General features: G+C 46.8%; 1 protein-coding gene across 2 annotated transcripts in view; it reads left to right on the top strand.

The window, feature by feature from the left end:
• Positions 1-26366, top strand: part of PAPPA2 (pappalysin 2) — a 280635-nt gene that overhangs the window by 7425 nt on the left and 246844 nt on the right. For both annotated transcript variants that reach the window (XM_051856951.3, XM_089299442.1), the window contains one exon: positions 21290-22361. In XM_051856951.3, coding sequence (XP_051712911.3) covers positions 21290-22361 — 1072 coding nt within the window. The remainder of the gene's footprint in view (positions 1-21289; positions 22362-26366) is intronic.

Below are 26366 nucleotides of genomic sequence, written 5' to 3' on the forward strand. Positions count from 1 at the left end.
TTTGATGTCAGCTGCTATTTAAATAAAATTTTTAAATCTCCAGAAGCACAATGAGCTGATGTCTTACAGGGTTGTTAGGACATTGAAATCAGTCACATATGAGGGGTCTTCGAGAAGTTCATGGAAAAAAAGGATATTATGAAAAAAGCTATGGAAGGCTTTCAAAGCTTTTTTGGCATCAAAATAAACTTACCTTTTTATTTCATTTTTGTGAGAACTTTGTCAAGTACCCAGTATGTGCCACACCCCGCAGAGGGATAGGCCTGCAGGATTGTTTGTGACTTGGTAGGTGCTAATGGCAGGAGGTGTCCACTCCTAAGAACAGTGGGGTTATCTATTTGTCTTTGGTTCTAACTCACTAACCCATCATTTTTTCCTATGGGTAGGGGCTATTTAGTTTCATAGGAATTTAGTTTGCTAATCTGTGAAATGGGACCAATGATAAATGGGGTTTTTTGCCACATGGTTTTAAGATAGTTAAGAGCAGGATAGATCAAGGCCTGAGATGATCCATGTATCTTATTTCTTTTTAAAGATTTATTTATTTATTTAAAAGGCAGAATAACAGAGAGAGAGGGAGAAAGAGACAAAGAGAGTGAGATCTTCCATCCACTGGTTCACTCCCCAAATGGCCACAACAAATGGAGCTAGGCCAGGCTGAAGCCAGGAGCCAGGTGCTTTTTCCAGGTCTCCCATGTGGGTGCAAAGGCCCAAGCACCTGGGGGATTTTCCGCTGCTCTCCCAGGCTCATTAGCAGAGAATTCGATCAGAAAGTGGAGCAGCTGGGACTCAACTGGCTTGCATACCGTATATCAGCACAGCAGACTGTGGCTTAACCTGCTATGCCACAGCATTGACTCCTTATTTTCTTATTTTTTAAAATCTGCTCTTGTTGGTCTGGGCAGTTCTATTTTGAATGCATTGCACAATGGTGCTAAGGTTTTGGGGGGCCATCAACCCTGTTGAGAATCTAACAAAAGCTATGCTCAGGACCTAGGAAAATGCCCATGTTCACCTAATTTGCATAACACTGGCGTTTTCTGGCCCTCCTGATGGCCAAGAACTGCTGCAGTGACGTTTAACACTCCTTGTTTGCAGCCTGTGGATGACCTCTTTGCTTGGGATGATCTCTGGGAAATGAGATTTCACCAGGTGCTGTGCAACACCCCCTTTCTCTCAATAGGGGCACTCTGTACTCAGGGCAAGGAGTTCTGTTCATGTGGACTGTGGAACTTCACAGAAAGTAGGTTCAGGGAGGCATCCAGAGTGTGTAAACGCTGGGTCATGGTGATGTCTCCCTCTTTATCCAGCGAGTGGCTGAATAGTGGCCGAGAGATCTACTCACCTGCAAAGTCTAAGCTACGCACTGAGGACCCTTGGTAGAAAGGTATTGCTCTTCCAGTATTGATATGCACTCTTACGATGTCACGGCTGCTGTAGGAACACACCTGGCAGCAGGTGCAATGAGACTCTGCCTTCCAGGTCTCCAATGCCAGGGAACTCCACTGCCCTTGCACTTCAGGCTCTGTGATCTGCTGGTGCTCACTACAGTTGCACAAGTATACATAATACTTGTGTGGCAGGAATAAAGGCAGACCATTTCCTGCGAGTCAATCCACTCCAGCTCAAGGAAGGAAAGCCTTGCAGAACCCTCCCTAGGATGCATGATGGCCTACCAAAGTTGCACTCAAAGTTCACCCCCTCTCTGCTGCCTTCAGGGTCAGGTTTGCCTTGTGGATGGTGGCTCACCGGCCTTTGCAGGTTCCCTCCTTATTTTCTCTCGCGTTGCCTCCCCTGATGCAGTGCTTGCCCAGTTAGTCTGGGCATCTCTTTCTTGTACGAACACAAATGTAGCTTGGCACTCCGTAGGTCCAGAGCAGCGGGAGTGGCTCCCAGGTGGTGGTGCTGCTGCTCCTGTGTGGACCCTGCTGGGAGCGGCAAGACGCCAGGCTCCTGCAGCTGGTGCAGAGGCAGGCGGACGCTTTCTGCAAAGGGACAGATAATGAACAGTTTGGCTTCACCTGCCTCCCAGGCTTTGATGTGACTGCTTAACTCTGTCATCAGAACATGCAAGCAGCCACAGACAGTCAATACACCTTGCCGTCATGACTGTGCGGAACAACACTGCATGGAGGAAGACAAGTGCTAGCCACTTTGCTGGGGGAACACTCCCGTGGAGAAGGTTCTTCCTGTTGCCAGGATTCTTCCACGGCCCTCTGCACTGTCTCTTCCTACTTCCTCACTATTCAGAGTGATGCCCACAGAGAGACTGTGCACTGTCCGTGCTAGGGAAACCCTTGTGTTGGAAACAAAACTCCCCAGCAATTTCCTGCAGAAAGTAGTCATGTTAACTACTTGGTGTGATCACTTATTTCTTTTCCTTTTGTTTGTTAGTGGTGCACTGAGATTATAACTCCCACACTTTAAGGTTCGCGTGTTTGAAGTGTACAATCCGTGTTTTTAGTATGCTTGCAGAGTTATGTAAGTGATACCACAAGTTAATTTTAGGACCTGTTCATCATACCTGAAAGAAAGACTGTACCCAGGAGCTCTAACCCCTTCCCTAATCCGCCACAGCCATAGGCAACCGCACATCTATGCAGTCTTTATGAATTTGCCTGTTCTGGCCATTTCTTGCAAGATGGGCTCATAGGACACACATCTTCTGACCCTCCCAAATGAGACAGGCTTGCGTGACATCCTTGGGAATCAGGGCTTGGCCACTGCCAACCAGCCTCAGTGGTCTTGGAGAGATGTGTACAAGAAGGGCAGACACCTGGGCCTGAGGTGCCATGACCCCTGCAATGACAGGGAACCCTCGTTGGTTGAGAGGAAGGCTTTCATCAGGCTCCCTCCCTGGCTTCTGGTGGTACCCTGTGAGCACCCTCCCTTCTGTGAGCTGGGCTCTGCAGGACAGCGTTCACCTTGCACTTGAAGTGCACTACTTTCTATCACTTTTCACCTGGATGAGCCCCGAACTGCAGGCTTCCACGAATCACTCAGAAGTCACAAAGCATCAACTCAGAAGCAATAGCGCCTTCAGGAAGAAAAACAACAAGAGAAACAGAAGAGAGGAGGAAGGGAAAGCTCCATAAACTTTCTCCTGGATTCCAGCTCTGGGTCTGGCCCCAGCTGGGTGCTTGGACCAAGTGTTCAGGGATTTGTGTGTGACTCACAGGGAGATATCTGGGACTTTGGAGTCATCCAGTTGTCTGTGGTGCAGGCAAGGGGAAGGAGAACCCCTCACAGGCCATGGCTCAGAGGGCTTGCCTGACACCTGCTGTGGCCCTTCCTCCCGCATCCGCCCATCTGCTGTTGCTCATAGACGCTCTTCTTGATCCAGGCAATGGCTGAGGCTCTCCCCAGTGCAGGAGCTCCAGCAGCTGCTTGCTTCCCATCCTGTCTGCCCTGTGTGTTCCCTCTCAGCCCTCAGGGGCAGGAGGGAAACTCACAGGGACTCTCGGTGCTGTTCTGAGGTGGAGCGCAGGTCGCCAGGATGGAATATTCAGGCTCAACAGCAGGAGAGCTGGAAAGTAGGAATCACCTTTGGCAGTTTGAATAAATCCAGCCATTTGCTTGTCACCACGACACTGTCCTTCCTCACACCTGCTTCCTCCTTTGTGTGCCTCCTTCCTGTCTCTCTGGGGTTGACCGTCTGATTCATTCAGAAAGTGTGTGTGCCAGGAGGTCTGGCTCCTCTTCTTTCCTGTCCTAGTCCACGTCTTGAGAAGGCCAAATAAACACCTTATTTGGTGTTTATTAAGAGGAAGGCAACACCTTAGTTTGGATTCCAAGCCTGCATACCCAGGACATCCGTTAGCTTTGGTTCCTGGTGTCATAAACAAGTACATAAATCCCTTGCTTCTGCCCTGGAGTCCATGGAATTAGGTTACTCTGGGGGCCCATCAAATCTGTGTCTGCTCACACCGTACACCCCTGACTCTAGCACCTTCCAGTGAGCATATTTCTGTGCTGTTTGTGTCCCAAAACACAAAGCATTCTTTCCTTCCCATATTGACCAGTTACCTTAACACAACTCTCCTCTTCAGATTTTTTTTTTCCAAAGGAGGACATTCAGGAAATAAAACTCAGTGGGCAAACAAAAACATCCCAGTTCTTTGTATGAGTCAGAAATGAGTGGGGTGAAAAGAAGTGGTACTGCCTAAATATACAACATGGTAACTGGAACCCAAAGTCTCAGAAGCTTTTGAAGTGGACGCATTGCCATGGCAACCAATTGGGATATCAAGACCAGTCAGGATGGCTCATTTCTGTATTACAAGTCCAGTTATCTGATCAGAGGGGAAGTCACAGAGCTTGAGAGCTCATCAATCAGTGAGTGAGTCATCACTCAAACAGTGACTCAGCGTTTGCTAACTTTGTACAAATAGTGGGCGTACATTCTAGGCAGATTACAAAAGAAGTTGTTTGGTTGCATTTGTTCATTTATTCATTCACTTATTCATTGGTGAAACACTGATCGAGCTTCTCCTGGGTGAGACAAGTTCAGTTACCCACCAGCTGGGGAAGTAAGAGTGGTTGAGGCAGGGGCCTTGGAAGGTACTCACACAGTGGTGGAAGCCGAATGGGAAATGGATTGTCACAACCACGTCCTGCCTGGGTGAGCCCAAGCAGGTAACTAGAGTGACAGAAGGAGGAGCAGATAGCAACATTTGAGGAAAAGAGGAAAGTGTTGCCGAAGCATCAGGGGGCACAGGAGCCCCAAAGGAGCCATCGGGCCTGAAGTGGGGGCCAGAGATCTAGCAGCTAGGCAATGCCTGGTGACTTAAGGAAGGGAAGTTTCAGTCCAGAGTTGGGGGTCAGGGGAGGGGTCCACATTACAGTAGAGATACAGACGTGCAGTGAGGAAGCTAGAGAGCAGGTGCAGGGTGCTGCATGCAACTGTGAAAGAGAGTGTCAGAGTGGACGCAGGTTCAAAGAGACTTCATGTTAGCATCAGAGAGATCCAGGGCCGGTGGCCTGGTATTGAAGAGCTAGTAATCTAAGTGGGAGGCAGCACAAGACCACAGGAAAATAATGGAAGATAAATGAACGGAAATATGAAGCATGCAAATGCAAGCTCCATCATTCCAAGAAGTTATTGCAGGCCGTTTTCTTTGACAAATACTTCTGTAGAACTTACGCTCTGCCAGGCAATACTGTGGTCACTCTACAAATATTAACACTTGTACTCCTCAGCACAACTTGAGGAAGGAGATGGGAGCACAGAGAGAAACAGGACACTGCCCAAGGTCGCACGGCTAGCCCACGTACAGCCACGGACACACGACCAGGCCACGCACAGCCGAGGCCACATGGCTAATCCATGGATGACTGAGGTCGTGTGGCTAGTCCACGCAGAGCCAGGGTTTGAACCTGGGTGGTCTGTCCCCAGAGAATGAACTCTTTTCCACTATGTGATGCTGGCTCCAAGTTTTTACAGCAGGAACAAAAAGCAGTCAGCGGCCTCTTCCTGCCTCTTCTGAGCTCTTCTGTTCCAAACCCACGCCTTCGCCTGTTTCCTTTATCTCGGTGAAGAACCACAGCTCTACAGACTAGAACTCTGGGTGCTGCTGTCTCACACCACCACCCTGCCCGCATTCCAGCATCACATGGAGAACAGTCATCCATCACCAAACCATGCCTCGTTTGCCTTTGCAGGATCTTTCGGCCCCATTGTGTTCATCCTTAGAACGCCTAGCTGAGTTTTGGCCACAGTAATTCTGGCCAGCTCTCACAGAGAGAACAGTTCATTCCTCAGCTATTTAACTACAACTGAAGGGCATGTTCTCAAATATAAAGCAGCTCACATCATTTTCCCGCTTCAGTTAGCCAGCTCTGCCGTGCCCTCGAGATATGGTCCAGCTTCCTTCACAGAGGTCACATGGGGCCTTACTGATCTCCACCTCTAGGTTAGACACACACTAGCACACCCCTAGGTATGTATATCTATGCATGTGTGTACAAACACTCACACACACTCATGTGCACACACATGCCCAGAAGTGTCTACATACATGCACATACGCACACTCACACATGCATATCCATGCACGCCCCTAGCTACATGTGTGCACACTTGCATATACACACACACATAACCATAGGCACATGTGTACACACGTACACATACATCCATACAGATGTACATATGTGTGCACATAACATGTTTACATGCACACACTCACACATGTACACTTCCAGTTCCACTCCAGAAGCTCCAGACTGCTAACAGTGATGCTTGGTAGCTACCTTCAATTCCTTCTCTCCCAGCAGGAAGCCACTTCACAAAAAGACATTTACCTGACTTGCTCTTATTCGCCCTGGGTTTTTAGTGACTACAGCATAGCTTCCAGGAAATCTTCCTTTGTCTCGCTAACAACTGATTTGGGGTTGTTCCCCAGTGTGTTTTCCTGGTGAGCCTGCACTCTTCCTTATGAAGAGTCTGAAAACAACTTACCATAGTGTCCACTTTTTTTATTTACTAGACATATACTCATTGAGTTCCTACTGTGTGCCTAGCACTGTGCTGGGTGTTGGTATTAAGAAGACACACATGGCCCTACTGTGCAACCATTTCTCTTCTGGCATAGTTACCCAATGGGGAAGCAAGCTACTTGGGGTCAGAGGTTGTGGCTGGTTCATTGTCCCAATCATAGCAGCTAGTACCTTGTCTGCCAATAACAAATAAACTCTTCCAGTAAATATTTGATAAGAGAATGAATAGATAAGTGGGTAAATGGAGGGCGAGATTCAGTCTTACAAATTGTGATGTGAATTATTCTGTTTGGAAATAAGCATGGGAAGTTCTGGTCATCTTTAAGTTCTATTGATTTAGAAGATGAGTGAGAGGTTTGAAGTTTCCTCAAACATAACAAGAAGATGCAGGTCTTAGTCTTCTTCAACTTCCCCTTCTCAGCCTTTCAAATGTATCTATATTTGATAAATATTAACCAAGAACAAGTATCCTAGAAAAACAGAGTACAGTTTATAACTTAACAATGATTATTTCTAAACTTTCCAAAATAATCTATCCTGTTTGCTTGTTCCAGCTGGTTAGCACATACTGTCTTTCTCATTCTCATGGAGGTTTTGTTCGTGTATTTGTCCCATGACTCCTGCAGGTGGGAGGAGGAAGGTGGAGGGAATGACTAGAGATAGGTCAATCCCGCCCTGAAGATGTGGACGGGGCCCAGAGCATCCTTGGTGCCACATCCTTCCAGCCTTTGCTTCTTCTCTAGTGCTTTCAAGTTCAGGAGTTTTTATAAAATCCTCTTTGGAGTGTACAAGTTTTCAATGTCAAAGATGCCTAGAGGGAGTTCCTGGTTCAGTCTGCGTTTTATTCATTCACTCACTAGTTCATTTACTCAGCAGATGGGTGGTGAGCACCAAGTAGCTCTTTAAGAACTATTTTTAAATAAATCCCAGCTTTTTACCAGATCACAATGAACACCACAGCAGAGGTCTACTTTATACGCTCTTTGTTTTTGAGACACATCGATATTTTGAAATAATTGCACAATAAAATATGCTCATATTGCCACCCGTGGCAGGGATCCCAAAGGTGGAGGTAGTGTCAGCACAAGTCCCTCCCTGGGTGTGGCATTCTTGCTAGGCATTTGGACAGGGTGCACAGAGCCGCCAGCATCCCACAGGGCAGTGGTCACACCGCCTTTCCTTTGCTCACAGCACTTCTGGGAACTTCGCAGCCACCTGGTGTGTTCAAAGCTGAAAGCGGGGCAGGAAAGAGGGAGGCAGCTGCTTGCCTTGCTGTTCCTCTTGCTTCTGTCATCATGGTTCTTCCTGGTTCTGCCTCTCCCCAGGCTACACCTGCTCCCCAGCCAATGCCATCTCCAGTTCCCACTTTCCTGCCCAGCAGTGGACACCTTCGGATCACCTACAGGCTTTTGGGGGTCTTCTCTAGATCTCTCTGACCTGTATCTCACGCTTGCACCCAGGCCTGGAGTGCAGTGGACACATGGGTTGGATGAATGAATAGAGAATAACCTGATTCCTGGTGTTCACGGAACTTTGTGCGTCCTGACTCTGTAGCATGAACTGTATTCCTGAGTCACCGAGGCCTTACCCTCCTGTCTTCTGCTCTGTTCCAGGGCACGAGCGGTCTCCTTGCCTTGAATGTCTGGCTCCAGTGTCATGCTCTGTCTACTTTCTGGGGCTATAGTCTGGGAGTACATGGTAGGGAGAAGCTGTTAGAAGGATGACCTTAACACCCTTCAAAATGAGCCCGGAGACCCAGATTCCAGGTGTCAACTGGGGTGGGGGAAGCAGCTCAGCCAGGTGACGACTCCACCCAGCCTCTGCCTCTCAGACAGAAAGGCAAGGAACAGGCACTTTCCCGATGTCACACGGGGACAGGCTGCGACCACAATCCAAGTTTCCTGGCTTCTAATTTGGTGTTATTTCGAGTCTTCCAGGCTGCCTCTGGTTGAATCTCTTCCTGGAAAGCAGACGAAAACATTTGAAGAAAAATTTCAATAACAGAAGGAAAAGTGAGGATGACCTTAGTCCCCCGTTTAACCTGAGATTTCAATGAATTCGATCCCTGATTTTCCTTGTCCGTTCCCTTTCTTACTCGGGAGCCAGGTGGCCTCAAGTCACGGCAGAGGTTTATCACGCACCCTTCTGGAGCACTGGACCCTGAAGGCTCACCTGGGTTCAATCTGAGAACACCGTGCTCTGTGGCCTCCACTTTCCCTCATTTGTTGAGACTGGGGGAGACAAGGTGCCCTGAGCCTTTAGGTTCTGACAAGTACAATCCTCTGCTTCGTATGGTCCCTGATTCGCCTGCCTCACTAATACCCTTTGCCTCCTAGACAGCAGTCGCTCTCCTTGGGTTATTTGTGACTGCATGATTGAGGCAAAAATGTGCAGGTATTATTATGTGAGCAACTGGCAGTGCTGGGCATGGAACGAACATAAGACACACTGGACGAATACAAATGCTGCGGACTTCCGTGGAAATCTGACATGCAGACGTCTAACCTGAGCTGACGGATACACTGGGAGTTATTTCCACCCTGAGAGGATCCCCAAGCTGGCTGAGACTGTCTCCTGTGATGTCCCTGGGTTGTTGAGTACATAGTCAACACTATTTAGACACTTAGTCTTAGGGTAGCGTCAATTCTGTAAACTGTACCTGGCAAAATACATGTCACAGCAAATTTCTGAAGGAGATCTCGAGATTATGTATTTTGCAGAGGAGAGGAGAAAGCAGGAAATCTGTACTGGTGCTGCTTAGCGGGAGTTATAAAAGAGTTCTTAGAAGAACCTGCATGAGACGGGGTGAGACTGGAGAAGGGTGGAGGCCTCCAGCTCTGGTGCCACTGTGTCTCTCCCAGGACTCCCAGGTGCTGGGGACTCAACTGTCTTATCAGGATGAAGGATTTCAAAATACTCCAAGCTTTCTGACCTGTGGGACTTCCCACTGCTTTCCTGGCTTTCGCATGACTTGCCTTCTGTGTTTGCAGATCTCTATCCTTTCTGTTGTGCCACTGGGACTCTATGCAGATACTTTTCCAGTTTTGTTAAGGCGAGAGATGAGCTTGACAGTCTGAGAAGGCTGCAGGCAGCTCTCCACCTGTGTTGGGGTCAGCAGCACCACTCCGTACCTCCTCACATGGTAGATGTCCCTTATGAAAGCCACTGGGAGTGGATGTGCTGGTTAGGGAATTCCACAGTTGCAGGTCCAGCAGTGTGTTCTGAATGCACAGGAAACTCCATATTGCTTGTTCTTAAAGGTTATTAAGAAAATGATCACCCTGTAGAAAAAGTCCATGTGTTTAAAATTACCCAGGAGAGCATGTGCACTTTGTCTATCCCTCCTTTTTTTTTTTTTAATAAATGAGGATGAGTAGACATAAGGAACATTACAACTTGAGTTTTTAATTAATTTAGGGAAAGATAATGTAAAGTTTCTCAAAGGTCTTGAGTTAGTGGTTGATATTGGGGCAAAGAATTTCAGAGTGTGGGTGACAAGTCTGATGACAGCTCTTGATTCTTCCTTATGTATAGGGGTAACGTGGGAGTAAGTGAGAAGCCATCATGCTTCTGTATGGAACACTGTGGGCAGAGCTTTGTTGAATAGGTCAGCAGCTGCTGCTCCTGTGGGAGTGACTGGTGTAGAAAGAAGTGGAGTTCCTAGTGTCACAGGATACACCGTCAACTGGGAGGATGCCCTGGCACTCTGCTGACTGCTTCTTGTAGATTCAGTCCATCAGTATATTGTTTATTCCTCTTGTGGGCAAGATGCTGGCCTTGATTCCATGGGGTATGGGGAAATACAAGGCAGAACTGCCATCTCACCAGGAGCTCACAATAGGAATTATAGGAGTTACATACGGTTAAATAAAAATGGTGACATTACCAATGAATGATGCCGTTGAATAATGATCATGTGCAGAGCAATGCTTTATTTGTTTAATATGTATTAATTTAATTTTCTCCTAAATTAGGTACTATTATTATCTCTATTTCATGGGTTAGGAAAACGAGACATTGAGCATCATTCAAATCACTCCGGGTACTTGTAGGGCTATTACGTTTGGCTGATGTACTGGCTCCACAGTCTGCTCTTTTGACTATGATAATATCAGCCCCCCTTTCTGTTCTCAGGTGACTGCTGGCTGGCTTCCTTTGGTCATCAGTGGGTCTGTTTCAAGGCCATGGAGAGTCTGGGGATATGGGGAACAGGGCTGGATTGTCCCAAGAGATCCTGGAGAGGTTCCTGGAGTCACAGGCCACTCTCTGAAAGGCAGCTTAGAGCTCCAGGTTGACCATACAGGTTTCTCTCTCTGGACTTTTTGGGTCACTTTTTCAGCAACAAAATAATAACGTGGGTGATGAATGTTCAAAGGCAAAGTTAAGGTGCTTCTTGCTGGGAGATAAGGAAGCTTCCTGGCTGCCTCCAATTTGCTTCAGGCAGTAGTAAGCTGCACCTGCCTCTTCACAGCTGTGGGCTTCCCAGTGGCCCTGCTCTTGGCTGTCTAGGCTTTATAAGCAGTGTGAAATTCCTTCACTTAGCCTTGGGGCCCTATAGAACTGGCAATGGTCAAGTTACTATTTGCATACTAACTTACCTTTATCCCTATATTATCATTATCATTCTAGTTTTCTAACAAAATTGGATGAGGTCACCCTTTCCCATGTTCTACCTTTCTCCACTTAAAAGCCTTCAATGGGTCTGGTTTGTTATCAGACAGTAAGGGCAAGTTAGTTCCCTCTCATTAAATGGTGTCTTCTTATGCCGTCTATTTCAGTGAGTACATCGGGTTTTAATGCCAATGCCCTATATGCAGTACATAATTCATTAATTTGTTCAACAGATATTTACTGCATATCTAAGATGTACTAGTCTTTGTTCTGGGCACTGGAGAGACAGAAGTAAACAACACAAATATGCCAATAATTAATAAGAACTTACTTTTTCTGAGGTTTTTCTACAGCTATGCTTTGCCTGTAGCTGTATTTTCAATCTTCAAATGAAGTAGGAACATCATTAGTTCCATTTTATGGAAGAGCGGATTCTGAGAGGCTGCTTATTGCAGAAATTTAGATAGTCCTTACTCAGGAAGTCAGAGTTAGGGGCTGGGGAAGAGGGGGAGGGGAGAGGGAGGGGGAGGGGAGAGGGAGGGGGAGGGGAGGGGGGATAGGGAGAGAGAAGTCTTCCATCCACTGATCCATTCCCTAGATGGCTGCAGTAGCCAGCACTGGGCCAGGTTGAAGCCAGGAGCCATGAGCTTCATCTGGGTCTCCCATGTGGGTGACAGGGCCCCAAACATTTTGGCCACCTTCCGTTGCTTTTCTAGGCCGTTATCAGGAAACTGGATCAGTGGAGCAACTAGAACAGGGATCAGGAATCACTGCCCGTAGGGCATGCCAGCACTGCAGGCATCAACACAGCACCAGCCCCCAAAATGTAATATATTTTCTTTCATTTCACAGGTAGAGTAATAGACAGTGAGAGAGAGAGAGAGACAGAGAGAAAGGTTTTCCTTCCATTGGTTCACCCCCTAAATGGCTGCTATGGCCGGCGCTGTGCCGATCTGAAGCCAGGAGCCAGATGTTTCCTCCTGGTCTCCCATGCAGGTGCAGGGGCCTGAGCACTTGGGCCATCCTCCACTGCCTTCCCGGGCCACAGCAGAGAGCTGGACTGGAAGAGGAGCAACCGGGACTAGAACCTGGCGCCCATGAAAATGTAATATTTTTAATGGAAGGGTACACTTGTATTGTTTGTGTGGACGGTACAGCTTTTCTATTATAGTTAATATCCTTGTTCAGCTTTCTGAACATTCCTCCTAGATTGTTTTCTTAATTTCCTAGAAGTGATATTATATGGTTAGAGGGTGTGGATGTTTTTGGCAGATGATTGCCGAATGTTTCTCCAAGGTGGTTTACCAATTTCCTCTGTCCCCAGAGTGCATGAATGTGCCTTTTTCTCCACAAGGTCACCAAATTTAGAGACAATTAAGTTTTTCCTTGTTGCCAATTTGAGGGACCAAAATTTTTATCTTATCTTTATTTGCATTTGTTTGAGCCTGGATACTTACTGCATTCTTACGTCCTCTGTTTTGAGTTTCACCATTCACATTTTTATACCCCATACTTCTTTTTTCTAATGTTGTCACCTAATACTATTGTGCAGATGTTAGGTGAACAGAGAGAAGTGTTGCAAATGGTCACCAGGAACACATGTCTATGGTGTGTGTGTGTGTCTCTGAGTGTGGGTGTACATGTGTTTGTCATCCATGTGATGAAGGGAGGGGTGGAGGAGACTAACCTGTGGGAGTTAGTGGTACATATGTCACCAGATGAACCCCTTACTCACCGCTGATAACGGCCCGGCCTCAGAGACCCAGACCTTGGTCTGCTCCGACTTGGAGCTCTGCTGCTCACAGTGGGTTCGGCGGCTGGGAGCCAGGTGGGCGGCAGACGAACAGGTGCCACTTGAGAACCGCTGAATCCAAATCCGCATTTTTTTAGGATTTCTGAGTTGTTCGCGGTACACTCTGAGTCGTGGAGGTCTGGAGTTGTCTTCCCGGAGGCCAGTACGTGGTTGCAGCCTGAGCTCCAGGCGTGTGCTGTTGCTATTCGGTGGTATACAGGTGGGGCTGTTTCGAGTTAGCATCCTGTGCTCCCTGCAATCAGCAACAGAAACTCAAGTCAGGGACAGTAATAACTCTAAGATTAGCTAACGTGTCTTGACACTGTGCCAGGAACCACGCTCACCACTTTCTCCGGGTGTCACATTCGAGGCACCGGCTCTGAGGTTGTAAACTCCCGAGACTCCTGTGGCACTGTTCCATCTCTCCTCTCCCCCAGTGCTGACTCCCAGCCTACACACGGGTGGCCTGTGGAGAGCAGGGGATTCTCCCCTCCTGGTTTCTCTCATCTTTGCAGGAGAGAGCATGACTGAAGTGAAAAGTGGGCCTGGAAGGACAGGTTGACATGTTTCCAGAAGGACTCTGGTCAGACAGTCTCCGGGAGATTTGCTCCACTGTGCGCTCTCATTTGTAAAAGCTTGGACTCACAGATAAAAAAAGCTGAGCTGAATCCTGCCTTAAGAGAAGTTATCTAGAACAGCTGAAGTGCTTCCCTGGGCTGCTTTTTTTCCCACTTTCTCCCACTTTCCCGCTCCCACAGTCCTGCCTTCTGCCAGCTTTCCTGTTCTTTGATGGGTGGCTTTGCTCCTACTCCTTCTAGCTCCTTCTCATTCCTTTGTACTCTCTGGGGGGCCAAGGTGTTGGATGCATAGCTCTGCTGAAGGCTGCAGACATGAATGTGTCTGAAGTGGTCAGGGCAGGACATCCTGAGAGAGAACCTTGTATTGGGCTGATTTATGGTCATGACCTAACCTGGCCCTGTTTTTTTTTTTTTTTTCCCCTCCTTTTCCTACTAAAAACAGACTTGCACCACATAGCATGTTTTTTTAGTTACCAGGGTTGATGACACGGTGCAGGAGGCCTCCGTTCTGTTGAGCACAGCCTCACCTTCCTGGAAACTGGTGGTGCTTCTTGGAGGAGCAGCCCTTTTCCTCTTGCGTCTCACTCCCAGAGGTGCAGAGCAGAACTCTGCCACGGGGATTTCCTGGAAGTGAGGTTCCCAAGGCTGCGTGTCTGCCAAGAGCAGCGTTTCTCCTGGACATTGTCTCCGTCTTCTCCCACCTTGGCTTCTTCTGAAACCATCTCCTTGTTGAGACTTTGGATGAATGTTCCCTGTAGGCGGGGATTTACCCGAGAAAAGCTCTGAGCACATTTTATCACTTGTACTACAATCCAACTGTGCAGGATCCAGAAGGAAGCAGCTTATGATGTGATGGCTGGGGAAAAAGCACATCCAACGTTGCGGGGAAAGTCAGACCTCTGTGGCTGCACAGCACGGAGGATTCGTAGCCCCACTGGCTCGCTCCTCTAGGTCAGGTGCGATTGCAGGGTTATCAGGCCGCCACCCAAGAGCATGGGCGGAAAATCCTCTTCCTTAAGATCAAGACTCTCATGACTCAGTTTGACTTCAGGAGCAAGATGGGTGCTGTTTAGGGACTAAAACACATCTTTTTTGGCCCCGAGGGAAATTCAGAAGTTGTCTAAGACAGACTGTTGTCAACCAGAGAACTCTCGATTCCGTGATTGGATTCCAAACTCTGCAAGCTGACGAGGGTGACCAGGGAAGACTGAAGCTTCAAGGTTTCTTCTGAAGGGAGTACGCATAGAAGGGAGGTACTGCAGACAGGGAGAGACACGGTGTTGTTCTGGAGCTATGACTGTGCCTGGAATGTCGGTGTTAGGAAAGTCACCGACTACGGCTGAGAGTGTTAATGGGGAGCTCAGAGAGCAGGAAACCTCAGTGTGTCCTTCCAGCACTGAGCCTGCACCGGCTCTCAGAGGGGGGCAGTCTTGGCTCTTCCACTTATCTGAACACTTGGAATAAGTTGGCAGAATGTTCCTGAATTAGGTCGTCTCTGCTTTGAGGATAAAAGGATATAGGATGGCACTTTCCCTCGTTTGTCAATACCATAAAATAAACATGCCAAGGACAAGAGGATTCCTGACAATTCTGATTTTTTTTCTTCCCTGTTTTACTGGCTCTTGTAACTCCTTGGTTGAGGATATTTTTTCTTATGATGGTGCCAGGGGTGGTGTTGATGCGTAAATTCCTCTCTTATCAAGTGGTCAAGGGACTGCACTGCCTCCAGTGGGGGAGAGGGAGCGATCTAGCAGAGAAGGGGTGCCCATCAGAGCAGTCCTACCAGAGCCAGCGAGTAGCAGTGGCTCCTAGCTCTGTTGCTTCCCTGCCTTCCGTTAGAGTCTCGTCAAGTGAGATTCCCCTCTCCCAGGTACACACCTCATGGGGAAGCTGGAAAAGAGGCGATGGCAGTGGCAGCCACTGGCAGGCAGGCAGTTTCCAGTTGCATGCCCTCCACACAGCTTCCCTCCCACCTGCTCCAGTCTGGGCCCGCAGTCCTGGCTTCAGGGTGACAAGGCCCCCATTTGCCTCAGGGCACTCGTGAGGATTATGTGTCACAGCAATCCTGAGGGGGCCACCCAGACCTCTTACCAAACGTGCAGCAAGGCAGTTTGTCAGTTTAGGCTCCGGCCAACAGGGAGCTATAAACGACTGTGACAGTCATTCTGTTCTCCCCTCCAAACTGTTTCCAGGTGCGGCTGGGAATCTGAATGCTTTGTGAAAGTCACATCCAAGTTGTCTTCAGACAATAGTCTGCAAATTTTTTAATGCCATGGTCACCAGCCCATGTCATTCCTCTTGCTCCAAAACAATAACTAACAACCCATTTTTTTTAAGTAGGTGAAACATTGTAGTGTAGTGGAAAGAGCATGGGCTTTTTGGTTGAGCAGGCTTGGCTATGAGCCCTGTCTGCTAGACGAGAGAGTGGTGGATGCCTTGCGCAGCTTTTCTGGTCTTGTTCTGGGGTCTGTAAAGGAGGATATTAAAAGTCAGCTCACATCTGGAACATAATAGACATTCAATAACAGGTAGTTTAAGTCTGTTCTTTCTTGGCATAAGCAGCCGATCTCCTGAGTACAAAGAAAGAACTCAAGAAATGGAAAGAGACAGGATTACTTCTACATTAACACATTAAAAATTCTCCCCCTTAAAGAGTTGTTTGTGACTTTCCAGCTATGATGTTCACTGTTTTATTAGAATTTTCACAATCGCTCTGGGAAGCTGTATTCCAATTTCAGTGAAGGACTTTCTCCTTGAGCGTAATTGGCTTTATTAATTCCAAATGCTGATAGTTACTAATATAGTAGAGAACTAGATGCTATCGATTTTTTTTAAGATTTATTTATTTGAAAGAGTTGCAGAGAGAGGGAGAGAGGGAGAGAGGGAGGAAGGGAGAGAGGGAGGGAAGGAAAGAGGGAGAGATCTTCTATCCGTTGGTTCACTCCCCAGATGGCCACTACAGCCCGGGCTGGGTCAGAAGTTTAATCTGTTTCTCCTACATGGGTGCTAGGGGTCCAGACATTTGGCCATCTTCCATTGCTTTTCCCGGGCCACTAGCAGGGAGCTGGACTGGAAGTGAAGCAGCTGAGACTTGAACGGCATCTATTTTGGATGTGAGCACCACAGGTGGCAGCTTTACCCACTATACCACGATGCTGGCCCACAAATGATTTTTTAAAACACACATGGATGTATTGCCCTCATGGTCTCTAAATATGACTTTTGATGTTAAGATCAGGAATATAATGAACAAAATATATTCCCTTAATTTCCTTTTTGTCAAAACACAGCTTAAATACAAGGTGAGGTTTGAACATTGTAAATTAGTACACAGATTGAAAAGACAGTTGTAAGCAGGAGCTGAAAAAATAATTCTCCGTGAGTTTTAAGATGATGTAGTCCAAAGGTTTGGCTTCACCACTATCCACATCTTTTGAGTTAGCATCATTTGATCTGATTTTTCTAACCCATGGGCTATCACGGTTCACTTAGGCATTGAGTGATTTCATAAATCATACTCGTGACCTGGTCCCTCCATTGGGTAGTTATTAAAAATTCTCCCCCTTAAAGAGTTGTTTGTGACTTTCCAGCTACGATGTTCAACAGCAGTTATAACATGTCTGCTTATATCACATGCACATCCAAACTGATTACAAAATCACAATGTTGCACCAGATCGGAGTTTCACCAACTATGCTGTGTTGGCTGAGACTGTGTTAGTATCGTCAGCCTTTGCAGTGTGAGACTTAGAAGCAAGGCGAGTCTCCTAATGACTCTATAACTATTTTTTAACAGATTTATTTATTTTGCATGAAAGGCAGAGTTACAGCAAGAGGGAGAGGCAGAAAAAGAGATCTTCAATCCACTGGTTCACTCCCCAAATGGCTGCAACAGCCAGGGCTGAGCCAGGATGAAGTCAGGAGTCAGGAGCTTCATCTGGGTCTCTCACTTGAGTGGCAGGGGCTCAAGGACTTGGGCTATCTTCTTCTTTCCAAAGTGCAATAGCAGGGATCTGGATCAGAAGCAGAATAGATAGGACTCGAACCAATGCCCACATGGGTCACTGGGTGCTCAGATAGGCGCCAAACCCAGGGAGAAGACATAGTTGCCCCTTTTAAATTACAAAAAGTTGGATCATCAGCAAAGTAACCACATGCACTTGAATAGTCAGGGGCAGAGGAGAAAGGTGACGGCCTGCGTCTGCTTCCCTTTCTAGTCTTTGCTGTGCAGGACCCAGCTTATCATGGTCCACTAGAGTCCACTGTACACATCTCTTCCCAACTCATGTTTAGTGACATCATATTGGTTACCGGAAACTGAATATTGTGGGAGTAATTTCCACCACAGAAATTATAAATCTCCCCCTCCTTCTTCTCCTTGTGACTGCTTGCTAAACTTTTACTTGCATTCCACTAGTTTTATATCTATTTTGTTTTCCCTTTGAGATCTCATGAAATACCTTCTCCTGAGCATAGCTGTTGTTGACTGTCTTACGTGCATCAGGTACTGTCCTACCATCTTTTACATGTGTTTTTACTTAATGATCACAGCCATCATTCTAGGTAGTTCTGTGGTCTCATTTTCTGGTTGAAGGATGCTGAAAGCTGACCTGGGGTGCACAGATTTTATGTCTCAGGTACAACTTGCAGATGAGGAACGTGGGGCTCAGAAATGTGTGTGAATTTTTCTGGGGACACATAGCAGATAAGTGTAGACTTCACTGGGGGCCGACATTTCTGGCTGACTCAGGCTTATCATCACCCTGTAATGGGGTCTTCCCCAGCACAGGTGTGGTAAGGATCACTACATCCTGATTCTAGCACACCTGTTCTCCTAGAGCCTCCATTTCTCCACCTACAAAAGTGAGGCTGGTGGTAATAATTCTGCTTAGCTCACCAAATGACTTCACCCCTTAAGTGAGAGTATCTACAAGATTGATTTAGAGAGCTCAAGTCATGTATGAATGAGAAGGACAAAGGGAGTCACCAGAAAAAGACAATTTTAGAGGACTCGGCCGAGTGGTCCTTTACAAAGTGTAGGTTCTAAGGAATTTGGCAGTATCTCTGAGTGGCAGGACTTCTGACCTGACAACATTTGAACTTATCTCTTGGAATTCTTTGATATCCAAGAATAATCAAGGTAGCTGTAGTATGTCGGTAGACTTGGAAGGGCAGTTTTTAGGCTTTTGAATTATTAACAAGACAGAGCAATGATGGGAAGTTGATATTTCGTAACTGGAGACAACTTTTGTGTCATGTTTTAGTAAAAAGGCCCTTTGGTTGTTCCTATAGGTTTAATACCTTCTACAGTCAGCATATTTTGCTGCAGTTATTTATCTTAGATTTATCTTCTACATTATACTGAACTTCCCAGGATGCCAGATAATCACTCAATCATTACAGAATCCTTAGCACCAACTGCTGAGATTGGCAGTTAGGATTGCTTCAGGACTCTACTGAACAGGTGCATGGGTGAGCTAATTGATTTTGTGCACTTATTCATAGGGAGTTCTTGTTTCTTTTAACTACCCCTCATTCTGCTAGTCTGCTCTGCTATTGTGTGAAGACCTCAGAGATACCCAAGCTGCCTGATCTGATATGATTTTAAAGGAGTAGTTTACAAGAATTACAGATGAGCTGTCTGCTTCCCTCACTGCTGATAACAACCTTCCCAATTACTAACCTTCCCCGGTTAGTAAATGCCGCAGTTCCTTGCTCTGAGCAGAAGCGAGAAGCCGGATTTTTTTTTTTTTTTTTTTTGATATTGGGATATCCACAGTTCTCAATGTGGTTTCACAAACATTTGTGCTCGTGAAAGCTCCACATGTGATTGTAATCCACAGCTAGGGTTGGGAGGGTGCATTAGAGAGTTCTGATTTCTAAATTTGCTTTTTTTTCTAGAAGGAGCACGGGACAGTATTCCAGCAACCGTTTGCTTTCTGTATAGATGCAACATGAATGATGGAGCACAGAGGGTAAAATGCAGCGATCCCAGGGTGTAGTGAGGTTTCTCATGTGCTGCTTGGACACCTTAATAAATTAAAGAGCAAAGAATTGTTATTTCAGTAATTGTTTAAGAAAATCATCATTCTATGTATTTGCTACACGTCTCAAGTAAAATAGATTATTTTAGTGCCCTTGGATAATAAATCTTTTGTGATATAATTGCTAAATGTCATTAATCAGAACAAAACTAGTGTGATAAGAAAATTCTATATTCTATATGTCTCAAGAAGTTAGAAATATCATTTTAGATACACTATCAATAATATAGCTTCCTATGAGACAGGTAAGTGAAAAGAATATTATTGATAATAGAAATTCTAAGAACAGTAAATTAAAGTGCTCAAAATTGTAACTAGATGCCTGGAAAGTAATCACGTTGATTCCATGGTTATTTATATATCAAGTCTAATAATAATTTATCCTCAAAAACATACACATACCTATGTGTATGTAGCAGATATAAAATAGCTTCTTCAATTCGTTCTGCTAAAAACCAGCAAACAGGGTGGTGCAGTGGGTTAAGCCGCCACTTGTCATGTCAGCGTCTCACTTTGGAGCACTGCTTCCAGCCATGACTGCTCCACTTTGAATCCTGCTTCCTGCTAGTGCACCTGGGAGGGCAGCAGAAAATGGCCCAAGCAGTTGGGGTTCTATTGCCCACATGGGAGACCTGGGTAGAGTTCCAGGATCCTGGTTGGTGCAGCCATTTGGGGAATTAACCAGCAAATAGACGATATCTCTCTCTCCCTTTCCCTTTCTGTTACTCTGCCGTTCAAATAAATAAAATGAAACTTCAGCAAAACAGCAGATACCTGATGTATTCGTAACTCCATGTTTCTATAATGTATATTATCAGAAATGTATATTGTATATATACAATGTATATTGTAGTGCATTCATTCATAGGTTAGCAGATGGATAGGTTAAGGCTAAATAATGCTTATTAAAATAAGTGAACCAAAGAGAAAATTTGAATCAGGGAACATAGTATTGATCTCTTTGGTTTAGCTTGTTTTTGGAGAACCCACACAATATAATCATTCATAAAGCAGTCTTTCTGATGATCCATTACACTTCATTGTAACAACAAGCCCCAAATAATCAAAACTGGAATATCCCCATTGTGTTTTTAATATTTATCACCAGGAGCCGGTGTTGTGGCATAGTGGGTTTAGCCAGTGGGTGTGGTGCCAACATCCATGTAGGCGCTGGTTGGAAACCTGGCTGTTCCACTCCCTCGTCCATGGAGAGGTGCAGAGGGAACAGCAAGTTAGCAGCAACATTTGGGATGGTATAGCTTCCTCCATGAGACTCCTTGATACACCAATTCCTTGTTGTCCCCATAAGAATCATCATTTTATGTTAGGTAGAAAAGGATGACTTTCTGAGTGATACGAGATTTCTCTCATTTGCAAAGTCTGTGACTGTCCTCAGGGTATCAGGAAATTTAAAGGGGCAGGGGTCAGTGGGTGAAGACGTGGATTCCACACGTTGTGGCACCAAGAGCACCCGAGGACATGTGCCAGGGCCTGGTGGTCATTTGCATCAGGTATCTGCTCCCTAGCTTCTGTTCTGGTTACATAGACATGCAAGAATATGTTAAATTGGGTGGAGGAGTCTCCAATCAGATTGTTTCTTCAGATAGAATGGCCTGATGGACAGGCATCCCAGAGGGGGAATCGGCAGCACCTGTTTTTTTCCCCATTAAAAACATACTTCCTTGCTATTCACACGGGTTTTCCTCTCCTTTTCTCCGTTTCCTCTGTGTCTGGCATCTCTCCCCTCGGTGCCACCTTCCTTCCCAGGTGTGTTTGATAACTGCTCCCACATCACCAGTGATAAGGGCTGGGCCCTGGGCATCCGCTCAGGGAGAGACAAGGGAAGGCGAGACGCTCGCTTCTTCTTCTCCCTCCGCACGGACCGCATGCAGAAAGCCACCGTTGTCACCGGCCACAGCCGCTACCAGCCAGACAAGTGGACCCACGTGGCAGCCACTTACGACGGACGGCGTATGGCCCTGTACGTGGATGGCACTCGGGTGGCCGGTAGCGCAGGGCAGACCGGCCCCCTGAACAGCCCTTTCATGGCATCCTGCCGCGCCCTGCTCCTGGGAGGGGATAGCTCTGAGGACAGGCACCACTTTCGTGGCCATCTGGGCACACTGGTCCTCTGGTCAAGCGCCCTCCCACAGAGCCACCTTCAGCACGGTCCTCAGCACCCAAGTGGGGTGGAGGAGCCCACCACCCTGATCCTGACAGCCAGTTTCGATCTTCTGAAAGAACAGTGGGTCCCCTTCAGGGATGGGGCATACCCACGGCTTGAGGTGCTCCAGGGTGCTGAGCCAGAGCCCGAGATTCTGTCACCATTGCAGCCTCCACTCTGCGGGCAAACGGCCTGTGACAACGTGGAACTGATCTCCCAGTATAACCAGCACCGGCCCCTCCGGGGAGAGAAGGCGATCCGCTACCAGGTGGTGAACATCTGTGATGACGAGGGTCTGAACCCCACCGTGAGTGAGGAGCAGATCCTCCGGCAGCACAAGGAGCTGAACGAGGCCTTCAACCGCTACAACATCAGCTGGCAGCTCAGCGTCCACCAGGTCCGCAACTCCACCCTGCGCCACCGGGTCGTGCTCGTGAACTGTGAGCCAAGCAAGATTGGCAATGACCACTGCGACCCCGAGTGCGAGCACCCGCTCACGGGCTACGACGGGGGCGACTGCCGCCTGCAGGGCCGCTGCTACTCCTGGCACCGCAGGGATGGGCTCTGCCACGCGGAGTGCAACAACATGCTGAACGACTTTGACGATGGAGACTGCTGCGACCCGGAGGTGGCGGACGTGCGCAAGACCTGCTTTGACCCTGACTCGCCCAAGAGGTAAGGACCGGGGGGTTGGGGCGTCCCACTCGGAGTCTGCCGTTCCAACATCAGTCTGCCCTTTCAGCTCCAGAAGCCAAGAGGGATCTTGCACAGCCCCTAGATACAATGCTTAGCCACCTTTAAGCTATCTCTAGGCTTCCGTGAAGTAGCAGGTGTAGGGTTAAGTCATGAGGGATGTAGAGGTGACTAAGGCAAAGGACGGCCTCGTGGAACTCGCCATCCATGGAGCAGGCAGGTGTACACAGTGTCATGTGCACTGAACAGCCTGCTCCACCAGAGGAGGCCGAGGGAGCTGTGCAGAGAAGACACCATGCTGCCCGTTCACAGAAACCAAACCTGAGCTTACCCAACTCTTTTTCCTGTAGTCTTACGGTCTGGGTCAAGTAGCAGATTCATAGAGAGGCCTCGTGTCTGCCCTGGCCTGGTGCAGTCTGAGCATTTCGGCAGTTTCATGAACACCAGACTGTCCATCTACCGCAAGCCTCCCGAGGTGACTGGAGTCCTCCTCCACTGTTGGCTCATCCAGTTCCATTCTATGTGCAGTGAGCCAGTCCGATCCTGTCATTCCCCTCCACCGTCATTTCCTTCACTGCACTTGGGATAAAATCTCAACTCCTCACTGGCTCACTCTGCTGCAGTGGGGCCCCTGCCTGTCCCTCCAGCTTCCTCCTCCCCACCACGCCCCCAACCCAGGAGGCTCGGACTCTGGTTCAATGCCTCCCACTGACAGATCACGTTGGCTTTTGTGCCCAGTGCTTTGCACTGGCTCATCCATCTCCTTGGAATTCTCTTTTCTTAGCTCTTCCCTGGGTGCTCTGTCTCTCATCACTCAACTCTCCACTTCAATGGCACCTCCTGGGGAGGACTTTCCCAATCCCAAAATTTGAAACAGCTACGCCATCACTATTGCATCAGTCAGTTTTAACTCCCTGTACAGCACTTACCACTTGTGATATTTTTTTCTTGTGCATTCCTGTGCTTCTCTGCATTTCCTATGTCTGAAATACCAACTCCATGAAATCAGAGACCTTGTGTGTCCTGTTAACCACTCCTTCCCCAGCGCTTAGAACAGCAGCAGGCAACTAAGTGGCTTAGCTCCTGTTTATTTTGATGAAAGAATGGATCTGATGTGTCTTTGGTTCTGAAAGAAAGAAACCAATAAAACAATTATCATTTTGGAGTGATGTGGGGTTTGGAGTTATTAGAATGAGGGAGGCAGGCCATAAACTGTTACCTTATGTTTGTGAAAAGGCTCACCTGAGCACAAAGTACAGGGCTGTGGTTGGTGGGAGGGCTGAGGGCTGAGGGCTGGGTCTCAGCTCCCATCCAGCACCAGGATGCCTGCCTTTGCATGGAGCAAACACCATTCCTGTGCATGGGCAGTCCTTTTGGAGTCAATTAACACTTATGGGCTAGCCAGTGTTGTTGCAGGTGGTAAGATTTGGAATCAAGGGACAAAGATTGTAGAGAACTTGCGACCCAACAAGGTAGGCAAGTTTACACAAATCACTTTCTAAAAAGGGTGTGTGTGCAGTAATATTTTTGCATTGTCTGTATCCTAGAGTTGCTTTGTAATTCAAATGAAATAAGGTACAAGTACATGGTAACTCTGAAGCTTTCAGTTACACAACTAATTTTCAGTATATATTAGTCATCACTATCAATTTTAGAACTGACAGATGGGAAGCCTTTGTTTACTTAATGCACGGTGAGCTGATCACTTTTGTTTTAAAAACCTATTTATTAGAAAGGCAGAGTTACAATGAGGGACACACACACACACAAATCTCGCATCCACTGGTTCACCCTCCAAATGGCTGCAACCGCCAGGGCTGGACCAGGCTGAAGCCAGGAGCCTGGAGCTTCTTCTGGGTCTCCCATGTGGGTACAGGGGCCCAAGTACTTGGGCCATCTTCTGCTGTCTTCCTAGGCACCTTAGCAGGGAGCTGGATCAAAAGTGGAGCAGCCGGGACTCAAAAAGACATCCATAAGGGATGCCCACGTTGCAGGCAGCCACTTTACCTGCTATGCCACAACGCATGCTGATCACTTTACCAGAAATATTTTGTTGCTACACCAGAACACACGCCTCCATGCTGATCACTTTACCAATAATATTTGTGTAGGAAAATTCTGTCTGGACTTGGTGTTTTAGATTTTGATAACCTTAGGCAGACACCAAACTCACTACCGTGAGTCACTGTTAGTGCCTCATGGGGTCCTGGGGAGAGATGGAGAAGCTTGGCCCATTCCCGCTTGTCTTGCTAGCTTGTCGCAGTAGCCACTGCCAGACGAAGGGGACCCTCCTCCAGGGAACTGGTCGGTCCTTCTCAGAGCCTCCTGCAGCTGGCCACATTCCTCACCATGCAGAGTTGTCATGGGAACTCACTCCATTCTGCCTGTAGACCAAGAAGTGTTTTATCCCTTCATTTATAAGCAACTCTCTTACCCCTACGTGCAAAGCCTGCTTTGTGTAATATAAATGCAATATCTACACTTTGTGATACTGAAAAATATTTAAATCAAAGTCATACATGCTCATGGTGAACGCTATCAAGTTGTACCCAAAGGTCTAAGGAAGAGCAACTGGCTCCTGCCCCATTCACCTGTGATTCCCCACAGGCAGCCACATGCAATTCTTCCTCTTGTCTTTTCTGCTCCTTACCCCCAGATCCCCAAATATATTAACATTGCTTAGTTCATCCACTTTAAACAGGACCCACTGGCTACCTCTTCTGGTGGAGCTGAGACTAACTTTCTTGTGCTACCTCCTTACCCTGCTAATCTTCCAATACAGTCACTTTACTAACACTGTCAAACCAGTTACACTTGTCCCTTCAAGTCCTCAAAGAATTCCTCTGGGACCTGCCTGCGGATGGACACCAACATCTGCAAATGCGGAAGTCCTTTTATAAAATGGTGCGACATTTGCATAACCCCCATGCTTCTGTACTAATCATCTCTATATTATTTATGACACCTCATACCATGTAAAATCTATGTAAATAGTTGTTCTAGTGAATGATTGAGGGCATCGTAACGAGGGAAAAATCCATGCGTGTTAGGACAGATGACAATTTATTCCGAATATTTTGGTTCCTTACCCTACCCATTGACTCTGTTTCATTCCTTCTTTCTTTTCCTCCTTCCTCCTTTTACTTCTACTTTATGTTTTCAGTTGCCGTCCAAGGCTTTGTCATTCTGGATAGTTTGCAGAATGTGTTTTTAGACTTCTGTTTTGCGTCTCTCTGGTGCTCTTTTATGGCCTATTCTGTCTGCTCTGCCAACCTTGACCAGTCATCCTTAGACCGCTGCACAGTTGTCCTTTTGGGATTTCACTTAGCTGCTGCTTGCATTTGGTGCCACTGTGCCTCTGAATTTACTACCTTTATTTCCAGGAAAAGATCCTTAAGTAACTTTCTGAGGAAAGATGTTTTAGGTAACCTTCCCCAAGAAAACACTTCTCAGAATGTTTTCCTTCTTTCTGCCTTTACACAAAACTGATCATTTGTCTTGGTATAAGATTTTGAGATGGAAAGCACATTTTCTCTCAAATTTTGAAGAAATGTATTAATTGCTTCTAGCTTCTCTTGTGATCATTGTGTGTCTTTTTATAGTAAATATATATATTTTCCTTCTCAGAATCTTTCAGAACATTACCTTTAGCTTGTTACTTTGGGATTCGTGATAATTTGACTTATGCCTGGCCTTTTATTACTCTTCTATTGAGTGCTCAGCAGGTCCTTTTAATTTGGGTACTCATGCCCCTCAGCTCTCGAAAATTCCCTTCAGTTATTCCTTTGATAATTTTTTATTCAGTTCTTTTTCCTCTTTTTTCTCCCTGAGATCACTAAGGTTTCCTCTCATATATTTTGTCTATTAGTTCTTTTGTGTTTTTTTGAGCGCTCCTTATCTTTAAATTTGTTTTCTTTTTTTTTTTTTTACATTTTAGCAATCATTTTTAAAGATTTTATTTTTACATCATGTATATAAATGTCTTTT

Source organism: Oryctolagus cuniculus, chromosome 7 (assembly GCF_051225735.1).
Source record: "Oryctolagus cuniculus isolate XC-2025 breed Fujian yellow rabbit chromosome 7, ASM5122573v1, whole genome shotgun sequence".
Classification (NCBI taxonomy): Eukaryota; Metazoa; Chordata; class Mammalia; order Lagomorpha; family Leporidae; genus Oryctolagus; species Oryctolagus cuniculus.